At 38.3% G+C, this 12,417-nt stretch overlaps 1 protein-coding gene across 3 annotated transcripts in view; it reads left to right on the top strand.

The window, feature by feature from the left end:
- ITGB8 (integrin subunit beta 8) overlaps positions 1-12,417 on the top strand; it is a 109,641-nt gene that overhangs the window by 66,416 nt on the left and 30,808 nt on the right. For all 3 annotated transcript variants that reach the window (XM_056800527.1, XM_007505392.2, XM_007505393.2), the window contains exons 7-8: positions 7,518-7,613; positions 9,463-9,552. In XM_056800527.1, the coding sequence (XP_056656505.1) occupies positions 7,518-7,613; positions 9,463-9,552 (186 nt within the window). The remainder of the gene's footprint in view (positions 1-7,517; positions 7,614-9,462; positions 9,553-12,417) is intronic.

Genomic DNA, 12,417 nt, shown 5'->3' with positions numbered 1-12,417 from the left:
TAAAAACTCTTCAATGAGTAGAAGCAGAAGAAAGGAAGTGGAGCCAGCCATATAAGAAGGAGTTGGGTTAAATTTGTTTTAATACACATATATGAGAAGCAAGATAGGTTCGTAAATAGAGAGCTAGCCTGGTTATTATCAAGATTAGATAGAGTTCAAGTCTTGCCTTTAATTCATACTAGCTGCATGATCCTGGGTAAATCATGATTTTCCAGCATTGCAGGAACTTTTTTTTTAATTTAATTTTATTGATTAATTAAGAAAATTTTGCCGTGGTTACAAGATTCCTGTTCTTTCCTTCCCCTCCCCCCAACCCCCTCTCATAGTCAATGCACAATTCCACTGGGTTTTACATGTGTCATTGATTAAGACCTATTTCTATATTATTGATATTTGCACCAGGGTGATCATTTAGAGTCTCCATCCCCAAACATGCTGACAACTTTTTAAGTTGTCAAGTAAGTTGTTTTAAGTTGTTTAAGTAAGTTGCAGAAGAGGTACCACCTGGCATTGACAGTGAGAGATTTAGCACCATGTCTTCCCTACATCCATCTATCACAAGAATAGATAGCTATCAAGATAGACGTCTCTTTATATATGAGCCACAAACATTAAGCGCTCAGGGTAAAATATTCACTTTAACTTTTTAAACAAATATATGCCCTGGGAAGGCTAAGGACTGAAATTTGATTTGAATTTGAGTCATGTTAGTGACACATATCTCAATCACAAGATTCACTGGGATTCTAACAGCTCCATATAAAAGGGTAAAAGAAGCATTCCACTTGTGTTTGTGTGTGAAAGGCAGATCAGAGTCCAGTATATGGGCAGCAAAGGATGTGAAAATTCAATTCAATTCAACAAGCATATATGAAATGCCCACTACATATTAAAGTAATTTTGGATTTGGTGACAGAAGTCTTTGGTATGTGTACTTTGTAAGGAATTACATTAGCATGGAGACTTAGGGATGGTGTAATAATGTCTGTGTTTGCTTTTTCTTGTACATTTGCTATTGGTTGGAATTCTTTGACATTTGGGTTTAAGGTTGACTTTGCTATTGTAAAAGTTAAAATTAAATCTCAATAATAATCTTATAATTTAAGAGATTTATTAATGATCATTAGAAATCAAGGAATAAAGAAGATACAAAATAAAGACCACATGCCCATGGCTGGTTAGCCATTTTTTAGTCAACCCCACTCAGCACCACCAATGCTGATTCTACATCAGAGAGAGGGAGCCTCCAAAGCCCACACCCTTTATCCTCTGTCTACAGGAAGCGCGTAATGACAGGAAATCAGTGGGCTCTTGGGATATGTAGTTCTTTTTTAGGGTAACAGATTTTCAATCATACATTATTCTATCATTGGTGTTCTCTTTTGTAATATCATCTCTGATTTCTTTGTCATTGTCTCCAGGAGGCCTGCTAATATGAATGTTTTGAGATATTGCAGTTTTCTTCCCCATTGTGCCATTCTGTTGTTTGCTTATTTGCTTCATTTAATTCAGTTGCAGTGTGTTTAGAATCTCTAGAACACACTAATATCTGTGTCTCATATGGTTCTGCTTTTGCTTTTGCAATTACTATTTGTCATGTACTTTCAGTATCTAAGGTATACTCTTTCCTTTCTGCTAAGTTACTTTTGCCTTGTGCTGAGAAAAGTTGCAATTCACTTTTGCTTGGATCTAATATTTTGTGTTCTTCGCTTTCTAATTTATAGTTTCTTAATAAGTTTAAAGCTTGTCTGAGAAATTGTTGCAATATCAGTATTTCCTTCCCCTTTCTTGTATCTTTTTCCACTGTTCCAAAGATTTTCTCTTTAATCACTGTTACATCATTATCTAATTGGATTTCTTCTTCTATCTGTTCTTTAGTTTTGTGTTTTGCTTTTGAACCCCCAATTCTATTTCCATGCATTTACTTTCCCCTTCATTTTACTCATTTCTCTTTCCCTTTTCACCTTTTGATGCACCTGGCTTCATAATTGGCTTTGCTTGGCAATCCCTGACACAATTTTTGAGTAATGTGGTTTCAGTCTCTGCTGTATGTATTTCTGCATAGTGTTCAGATCCAGCACAGGAGATGAACTTTTACACACATGATCACAGCACTGGGAATGATTTTGTGTTGTGTTGTATCTTGTGTTACTTACTATTGTGAATCTTGAAATTTCTCAGACTTGTGAATGTTAAAAATTTCCCCATTGAGGAATTCTCCACTGGAACAATTCCCTACTAGGAACATTCCCCATTTGGACAGTGAGAACTCTACTTAGATCAAAAATGGGAAGACCTCTACTCCACCCGTACTTAAGACTGCTTTAGGGGAGAAAACTCCCTGCTAAACAATGAAAAATACTTACACCCATACTTAAGCCATGTCTATTTTTAGAATTTATACAATAGGGTGCTAAGTACCTATAAAGGTCAGGCAACTTGTGAATTTACAAGGAGCAAAGAGGTGAAAACTTATTCAGAATTTTTTTCTGGTTCAAACTTACTAAAAGGATTAGTCAACTCAGCTGTGTTTTTTCTGGTTCAAACTTACTAAAGGGATTAGTCAACTCAGCTGTGAATTCAGAATGGGCTGTCCTTTGGAAAACGTCTACTGTGATTGGTAGATGGAAGAACTTAGGGAAGGTGACATAGGAGAAAACCCCCTATATAAGAAAAAGGAATCTCTTGAGAAAGGATCTCTTGAGATATACAGGCTTTTGAGAGACAATCTCTAAGGAGGTCTTTCAAGGGAGGCTGACTCTGGCTGAAACTCCCTCTGGGGAGGCTCTATCCCCCTGAATCCTCGCTCAAACAGATCTTATGGTGAGTGATTAAGGACTGACTGATCTTTTCTTTTAGGGCTTAGGCCTGGGTTGGCCAGTGCTGCCTGGGCCGGCCTATTCTTTTCTCATTTATTTCCTTTCTCTCTCTCTCTTTCTTTGATTCCTCATTGTATTATTAATTAAATTCTCTATAAAACTCAGTTGACTTGGGTATATTCATAATTGGGAATATTTCCCTGGTGACCACCTTAAATATTGATTTAAAACAAGACACTGTAGTGAAAACATATTTCCTGCAGTCACAATTTGCTCACCCACTCTTATATCTACTACAATTTATATCTTCCACTATTTTAATCACTACAGTTTACAACCTCAACCATTTTAACTCTTACAGTTTATGGCAACCCACTATTTTAAATGCCACACTATTCCATGATCTCTTGTTATTGGTTTTCAGGTCTAATTGTTGTTTTAGGTTGCAAAACTCTCACTATTGCCCAATTTTTCCACAAAGGAAACATCTCTGATTATTGGACCTCTGCCTATATTGTTGTATATCTCTCCTTGGCCTGTAAGCTTGTAGTTTTGGCTATATATTGATTTCACCAATTTCCTTTTCTTTGATGGTTGCATTAGCCTCTTTAAGTTGTTGTTTTAGGTCTTTAATTTCATCTTTTTCCTTAGCCTGTTCTTTATCCCCTGAGAATATATATGTGGATGTTTTTCTCAGGTCTTCAAGGCTAAGAAATTCCCAAATCAGACAGTATAAATGAAAGTATGTCTTTATGGGCATGCAGCCTCCCTTCACAAATTGTCTTCTAATGTGTTATATATTGTCCTCATTTAAATTTTGGAAGCCTAGGATGTTTTCAGATGCCTCAATCACCCTTTCAAGATAGATAGATAGGTGCCTCCTGTTTCCTACCTGGCTCGCCAAAGGATTGAGGTACAGGGGATAAGGAAGGGTTTGCAATAAGGAATGGAGGAGGTAAAGAGACAGAGGCAATATAGAGGGCTGGTGAGGTAAAAGGAGAGGTACCCACTGGGCTGAGAGACAATCTTTCTAATCCCTTCACATTCAACCCACAATAGAGATACCCCTGGGTAATAGTAAGTTAAGGATGACAGGGTCAGTGTCTCAATGAGTAGACTTCTGGGGAATAATGGAGTTTACTTCTTTAAAGCTTGGCTAGTATTTGAAACCCCAGAAGTCCCACTCGTCTGGCAGGCTGCCTGTTCCTGTTGGCTTTAGTTATTAGCCATGGCTAAATGGCTAGCCTAGCCTACCACCCTCCTTTTCTTTGATCTTCCTTCAATTTGAATATGACTGTGACTCTCTATTTTATAAAGTAGTTTAATAATTCTAGTAACAAAAGAAAGGGGATAGGTTTGTGGGAATAGGAGACCCTGCAGGTTATCTTTGCTTCTTCTGCTGCTGAGCCAAAATGGCTCAGCATCAGCTTCTCTTATCTCCTTCTTCTGTAATCACTGTCTCTATCCTAACTAAACAGATGGTCAGTGTCCTTCTTGGGAAGGTCAAGGGATGGAAAGCATCTTCAAGGTGACCCCTTTGAGCAGCAGTTGTTATTTGATTCTTCCTCTAGTTGATACTCTCAAACATTTAGGAATCTTCTTTCTTTGTCTGGGTAAGGAAAATGGAGACAAGGCTTTTTTTTTTCACAAGTTGGGTTCTAGAGCTCAAGTCCCAACTCCACTTTTAGCAGAATTCCAAGGGAAAAGACCTTTCTTTTCAGCAGTTTCTCCCACAAGCCTCTTCTTCCACTTCAACTGCCACTCCCCCTCCTGTCACATTCCAAATGATGGCTGCTCAATCTCAGTTTTCCTTTCCACAACCTCAACTCCATAGCTTTCTAGCTAGGGAAACTTTGGCAATACTACCCTCTGTCCTGGTTCCCAAATTTTTTTTTTAAATTGTGAAGAGATGATTCATAAACTGCAATGGCCTCAATAGATAGGGACCAAGATGATGTATATTCCAAGTTCAGTATTCCTAGGAGTCTAAAATCTCATTGGTATGGGTACTCCCTCTAATTGTGCTAGACAAATTCTCCCATCCCTTTAATTGTGTGATTTCTATCCAGGTCTTTCTTTAAATCCTTATTAAAACATAGACTCTTGCATACTTAAGGATACTCCCTATGTCTCTGTCTCTTTCTCTCTCTGTGTATATATATATATACATATATATATATATATATATATATATATATACACACACACACACACACAAATGACACATTGATATTCAATTAATGTTTGTGGAATTTGTTTGATTTTTAGGAGTAGCTGACCCTCCTCCCCAAGCTCTTTTATCTTTTATCTCACCTTTTGGGTAACAACTTTTAAGCAATTTCTCCTACACAAGTCATTGTTTGCAATGGAATAAAACCAATTCATATAGATTCTGTGTCTTTTTTTGACCTTCAAGTCACTGAAATGTTGACTTTTTTTCAGAATTCATAAGTCTTTTGTCATAAACTCAAAAAACAGCCCCAGGAGAATATGAATGCTAAAAAAGGCAAGTCTTTTATGTCAGGTTATAGGTTGTAATCATTAAAATCATTGTACAGAATCCAAAATGCAACCCTAGTTTATCTTCTATTCCTATTAGTTCCTGGTACAAGATATAGATACTGATAGAATAACAGTGAATGGGCTAACAAGCCAATTATGTTTTAAAATCTAGCCAATAGGTGTTTTCATCCACTTTTTTTCTCCATGTGGATGGCTATACTTTATCTCTTTCCAACAATCATTAATTTAATTAGAGTTCTTGGGGTGTCCCAAAGATTGAACAAGTCTGCACAGTATTAGGCACAAACAAGAACATCTGGAGAATTCTATTTTTAATATAGCAGCACCCTTTTCTTTATATGCTGTGCAGAATATTCTCTACGACACTAACAAATACCCAAATTAAGCAAACACAATCAAATTGTGTTTGGTCCCTCATTTGCTATTGGTACTCAATGGCTTTTTGTTGGACCAAGTTATCTCTGTGATCACAGCTGTCACAGAACATTGTATATTTTGAATATATACAACATGAAACATTATAATATAATGTTGTTCTCAGTCAAAACTACTTTTCTGTCCACAGAAAATAGACATGGCATTCTATTTGCTATACCTCTCATCCAGCTGCATGACTTTAACTTCTAGACTGCTACAAACATCTCCTCTTAATGCCAGCTTACTCCCTTCATATATTTTCATCGAGGATTCCCTCAGTGTGTGCCTTGAGCATGGACCCAAAGATGTCATAGAGCTGAGATAGTAATTCTGCTATTTTCTTGCAAACTTTTCTTCTTTGAGATATTGATCCCCAAGGACCTATAAAACAGGATTAGCTTGAATATGTTTCTTCTGCAGGTATTTAGGTTAGTCTACTTGCTCTTGCCACCTTCATCTTCTTACCTTTCATTTCCATTTCATATAGTGCCTCCCATCAGAACTGAGATGATGAGAACAGATTCTTACAGAGCCACCCACAAATTGGTTCCATTTAATAACTATCTTGATGGTCTCCCACATGGATTCACACATATTTTCTGTATCTGTATATTGGGGAAGCCAATAGCTTATTTAAACCCACTCAGTATTCATTACTCACTATTTTCCGCAATCACGTACACTTCTCTATACTCCTCTTTCTCAACTCTGGTGGATACTGCCTGCTTTGGAGCATGGATGTGGAGAGGCCATGCTTGTGGCTTCTCATTTTCATGCCCAATTTCCTCATTTTAAACCAAAAAATGTGCACTTTTGTTTATAGTTCTCACTTATAAAAATTTCAACTTTTCTTCCTCCTCCCTTCTGCTAGACCATCAACTACAGGTTGTGGAGGGATTGGATTTGTCAGAGAAAACCATGTGGGAAGTTGGTGCTGTGGCAACAGGACCGATCACAGGAAAGGTTTTATTTGACTTTGCAGGGTCAGTTTGCTCTAATGATCAAGGTGCTGGCAAAGGAGCTGATGGATGCATGCCTTGCTTCCAGCTTGTGTAATATGACTCAGAGGCAGCCTTTCAATGGCAATGCCTTCCATCAGAGGAGACAGGACTTTTTGGAATTTAGCATTACTCCATCCCATCTCAGACACCTTAAAAATAGTGTTCTCACTAACAAGTTTTGGCTTCTAAGTCAGATACACTCCTGACATCTCAATACTTTCATTCCACCATTTACTCTAAAGATGTATTAAATATGATTTTTTAATTATCTGGAATGTGTCCCTTTATTCTCTGGATGATGGGTTTCCACCCACCTAAATGCAGATCCAGAGCCTCCCCATGAACCATAGATGATCATGTTTGTTTCTTTTGACAAGAACTCTGATGCTGTTAGCCAAAGTATAGCTCTGCCCAGTTAATTCAATAAGCATTTATTAAGCATCAACAGTATACAAGCATTATCTGATAGGTGCTAGAGATTCAAAGAAAAACATGTAACCTGCCTTCAGAGTCAAGTGACCCAGGATCTAACATGGAGTCTGGCACTTAGACAAGTATCTCTGTCACCACAGATAAGTCACTTAACCAGGCTTAATTTTCTCAGTGAGAAGATAAGGTAATTGGATTGGATACCCTCTGAAATCTTTCCCAGAATTAAAGCTATTGTCTTATTTGCTTTCTTTTCTTTTTAACGTGAACCCATAATTCTGGGTCCTGTCCCCAGATGTGACTCCTTCTATTCCCTTTTGTCTTACAGGAGCATCCATCACTGGGGCAACTTGCAGAAAAATTAATAGACAACAATATTAATGTTATATTTGCAGTTCAAGGGAAACAGTTTCATTGGTACAAGGTAGGCCAATTCCAAAATGTTTTTGCTTTTTATATTTTAAATCTTGTCCATATGCCAAAATGAATGATTAGTTGCGTTTCTGAAATGCAGAAATTCTCTAGAACCACAAATGAGAATCTGTGTTCAGTTAATTCCCTCCTTGGGTTCTTTCACCATATTTTCTAGCATGCACTATGAAAGAGCACAAACAGGTTTTAGTTGGGTGATTTCTCAACATTCTCCTCTCCATTTTTCATAAATTCACGTCATAACAGCCATGGAACCACAGATTTCAAGTTGGAAGTGAAGTTAGAGGTCATCTGTTCTAACATTCTCTTATTACCAATGAGAAAACTGAGACTCAGAGGAGTTACATGACTTTCCAAGATCCCAGAGGTCTTAAATGATAGAGATAGTATTTGAACCCCATCCTTCAGATTCTACATTCTCCTGCAGTCTTGACACTGTACTATTCTGCCTCTCAAGTCAATGGGAGACTGCTACCAAAAGGGTATTATTTAGGATAACTTTGTGAATTGAATAACCATTGGTTTCATGCTTTACCTTTCTGGTTCTTGTGCCCAATCCTTGCCATTTTTTATCTAAACCATCTAAAATTGGAGACTCCAAAAGTTAATGCTAAGGAGATAGACTTGACCTGGTTCATTTTTAATCTGGCAAGATTAATTATGATCTATCTTAAAAGTTCAAACTTATTTTTCAGGAAGATATTGGAGGGAATGAAATGAAACCAAGTTCCACTAGAATCATGCCCCAGGTTAATTCTGCTTCATCAGTATTCTATGCCCAAAGATGGACCTGAAAACAATTTGGACAGCCTGAAGAAATTCCAAACTGGGGTGGAGAGCTCAGAGAGAACAGCTCTGAAAGGGTACTTCAGAAGTTTAAGTGAGGGTTTTATATTGAAAACAGCACTAGATTTGAAATCAGAAGAGCCATTTTTAAAACTTGGTTCTACATATTACCTCTGTGACCTTGAGCTAACTTACTGATGCTCAGCTCCAAAATCAGGAAGCAGGCTTGAGAGATAACCCTGAGACATTTCCCCCATATCTAATGCCTTCTTTCAAATTTTAACTAGTGCTCCCTCAAGGAGACAGTATCTGTCTCTATCAGAACAGAAAAAATAGTGAACATCCAGATGATATTGAATGACTTATCCAGTGTTTTGGGGAAGAAGGCATCAGGATACAAAGAATGAGACAGAAACACCCTGAACTCTGCCTTCTTCCTGAGCACCTTGTCCAACCTCCCACTCCAGCCATGAGTGAACAATGTGCCTATTCTCCATGCACTCAGAAGCATCTGATGTCATTACACACACACACACACACACACACACACACACACACACACACACACACACACTCACTCACTCCACCTTCCATGATATTTTCCTTCTTAGATCTTCAGGTCAAGAGGTTACTAGCTGTGTACAAAACAATGGACAGAATCTCTCGGTTAGGTGGACAAAAAGTATTCCTTTTCTCACTGATTACTATACCTAGTAAGTGTGTAAAAAGTGATTTTCACTTCTCTGGGAACCTAGGGGCCATCTAGGCCAAGCCCTTCATTTTATAGCTGGGGAAACTGAAGCCTAGAACAAATCGAGGCTGACAAAAGGCAGATCTCAGAGGTGTGTCAAGGACAAAGTTTAGTTTAGGAATGTGGCACCATTTTCTCCTTTCCAAATGGAGTCTACATGAGTTGCCCTTGGAGAAGGTAGCCATTTCTCTGCACAGATCTCTACTTAACCCAGTACCAACCACCAAGGAAATGTCCAACAAATGCTCAGGAACCTATCCTGGATTGCTGTCCTATAGTCATGTATATTCCTGTGTTGTTTCAGGATCTCCTGCCTCTCTTGCCTGGCACTGTGGCCGGCCAAATTGAATCAAAAGCAGCAAATCTCAACAACCTGGTAGTGGATGCCTATAAGGTATGTTGCCAGGCCCAAGTGTTCTTCTTGTTTGAGGGTTTCAAATTTGATCATTCTCAAGCCTGAAAATGCACTGGGAATATTCTTATTTTCATTTTAATTCCATGTTGACTCTGAACCATTAACCACTGATGTTTCTGCACTATACCTCTGAAGAGCTCATCCATCTTTGACTTTCAGATCTCTGGGGAGGAGAAGCTTCTTTCCTCCTAAAGCAGCACATTCCATTTTTTGATGTCTGGAAATGGAAGGAAAGTTGTCCTAGCAAGACTAAAATTGCCCTTTGATACCTCTAACCATTGCTCCTCACTCTGTCCTCTCTGGGAGGTCTCTAAGTCTGACCTATTTCCCTAATCAAACAAGAATTGAAAGGGCCTAAGAATATTATGCATGAAAGAGGCTCTACTCTCAAAGAATGTGTATTCTCACAATGACAGTGATAGCCCCCAAGTACCTGAAAACAGTTCTCATATAATATTAGCAAATAATTATGAAGCACCTTCTGGGTTCTAATCACTGTGCTAAGCTCTGATGATACAGAGAAAGGCAAAAATGATCTTTGTCCTCTTCATCCAATGGAGGAGACAACATGCACATTACAGTGTACATATAGGATAAATGAGAGCTAATCCAAGAGAGTATTAAGGAGAACCACAAATGGCTTCTTGTAAAAGGTTAAACTTTAGTTGAGACTTAAAGGAGTTGGAGATGAGGAGAAAGAGAATTCCAGGCATGGGGGACAGCTGGAGAAAATGTCCAAATTCACAAGGAGTACAAGGAACAGCAAGGAGGTGAGTGTCACTAGGTCTACAAAGGATGTAGAGCGAAGTAAGAGGTACTTGAAAGGTAGGCAGTGGAGGGGTTAAAAAGACAGAGGATTTTCTAGTTGATCCTGGATGACATAAGGAACCATTCTGCCCTTCTTTGAGCTCAAATTTTTCAGATTCTCCCATTGATTCTCATAGAACATTTAGTCAAGTTCCTTCACCAACCTGGTGATCCTCCTCTAGCTTGTTAATGGTTTTCCAAAACTGGGCCACCCAACACTGAATCCATCTAGAAAAGGTCTGCCCAGAGCAGTGTATGGCAGGAACATCACTTCCCTAGATTTGGAAATTGTGCCTTAATTATTGGCCACCTAATGTGGGTGATTTGGGACTTTGGTGGACACTATATTCTATTGATAACTCACTCCAAGAGAGCTCTCAGGCTCCTAATGCCCATAGCTATTGCCCAGGCACATTTTCCTCTCACTCTGTGTGTCCTCCATCTTGAACTCATGAAGTAGATTTTTTGAAGCCACATATGAATGAGACTTTGCATTTACCTCGATGAAATGTCACCTTATTGGATTTGGCCCATTCTCCTCATTCGCTCGGACCTTCATGAATCTCAGCTTTGCAATCTAATGTAACAGACTTCATCTGTCCTAGGATGAAGATGTGGTCATGATTGCTCATGAGTCACATGAACATACATCATGAGAGAAGAATCGTGTTATTCATCACCAACAAAGCCCAGTGCAGACTACACTATAGAACTGGGACATCACTTTCTTTAAGTCCATGTCTCTATTCTGTAAAGGCTCTTGAAAATTACATTGGGCTTATGCTGTCCTAGTCTATGACAAAGTTCCTCTGAGCATAAAGGAGGTGATTCAACAGATATTTGCTGAATGAGAACAAATTGTTTAATGAAAAACTCCGTTATCCTCTTTTAGAATATACTTTGTTAGTGAAGAAGCTCTTGTTATCGTAGACTGAATTAAAAGTACTTGAGTGTACAGGATAAGGAATGTGGCAATACTTCTATGTTCTGCCCTAGTCAGATGATATTTAGTGCATTGTACTAGGTTTGGGGGATGGGAGAAGGCAGAGTTTAAAAGCATTGTGGGTAAAAGATAGAGTAGCTGGAGAAGGCACAAAAAATATAGTAAAGGGTCTTTGAGTTAATTTCATAGACCAATTTTTAAGGACATGGAAATGTTTAACATGGGGACGAAAAGACTCAGTAGGGATGGAAGAGCTGTGATCAGGTGTAGGAAGAGCTCTCCTATGGAAGGGGGATTAGTCTTATCTGCTTTACCCTTCAGGTTTGAACTAGAAAAGGAATGGGGGTGAAGAGAGAATGTTACAAAGAGGCATATTTAGTATATGTAAAAGTGGAATGGAGTACCAGGAGGAATAGAAGAGGTCTTCAGTCAAAGCCTGGATGATTACTGCTTGATGTGTCATTTATGGATTCTGGCTCAAGTACTGGTTGACTTGGCATTCTCTGATATCCTTTCCTAAATTGAGATTCATTGACCATAAGACAATTTTCTCCACTCTAAATTGGGTGATATAGCACTCTCAGTGTAAAAAAGGAAATTGGTTATAGAGTCATTGTTAACTTCCAAATTCTGAATCTGGGAGGCATTCCTCCACTCTATCCTCTAAAATTCCTTGATTTATCAAGTCCAAATTGTTCTGAGAAGCCAATCATGGTCATTGGAGGCCAAGAAAACTGCTCAAGTTGACATTTCTTCTCAGGATGCCTGATCACCCATAAGAGGAACTGGTTGAGTATACCAGTAGCCATTCATTCATTCATTTAAACCATTGCTTTATATGCTTAAATATTAGAAATGAAGTATCTGTTTAAACAATGCTCTAACTCAAAGATTGTTTGTTTTACCATGGAAATGTTGGGGAAGAGAAAGGAGTTTGCTTTGTTCTAAAGTTTACTCCCAGAATTTTATTAGGATCAATAATATTTATTAAGCAATATTCTACACACTTTTTGGAGCTGTTCCTTCATAGACATGTCTTTATAGGAAACTTACCTACTTTTTTGGACCTTGGTTTCCCCATCTGAAAAATGACT

The sequence above is a fragment of the Monodelphis domestica genome, chromosome 5 (assembly GCF_027887165.1).
Source record: "Monodelphis domestica isolate mMonDom1 chromosome 5, mMonDom1.pri, whole genome shotgun sequence".
In the NCBI taxonomy this organism is placed as follows: domain Eukaryota; kingdom Metazoa; phylum Chordata; class Mammalia; order Didelphimorphia; family Didelphidae; genus Monodelphis; species Monodelphis domestica.
This window is presented reverse-complemented; position numbering and strand designations above follow the sequence as displayed.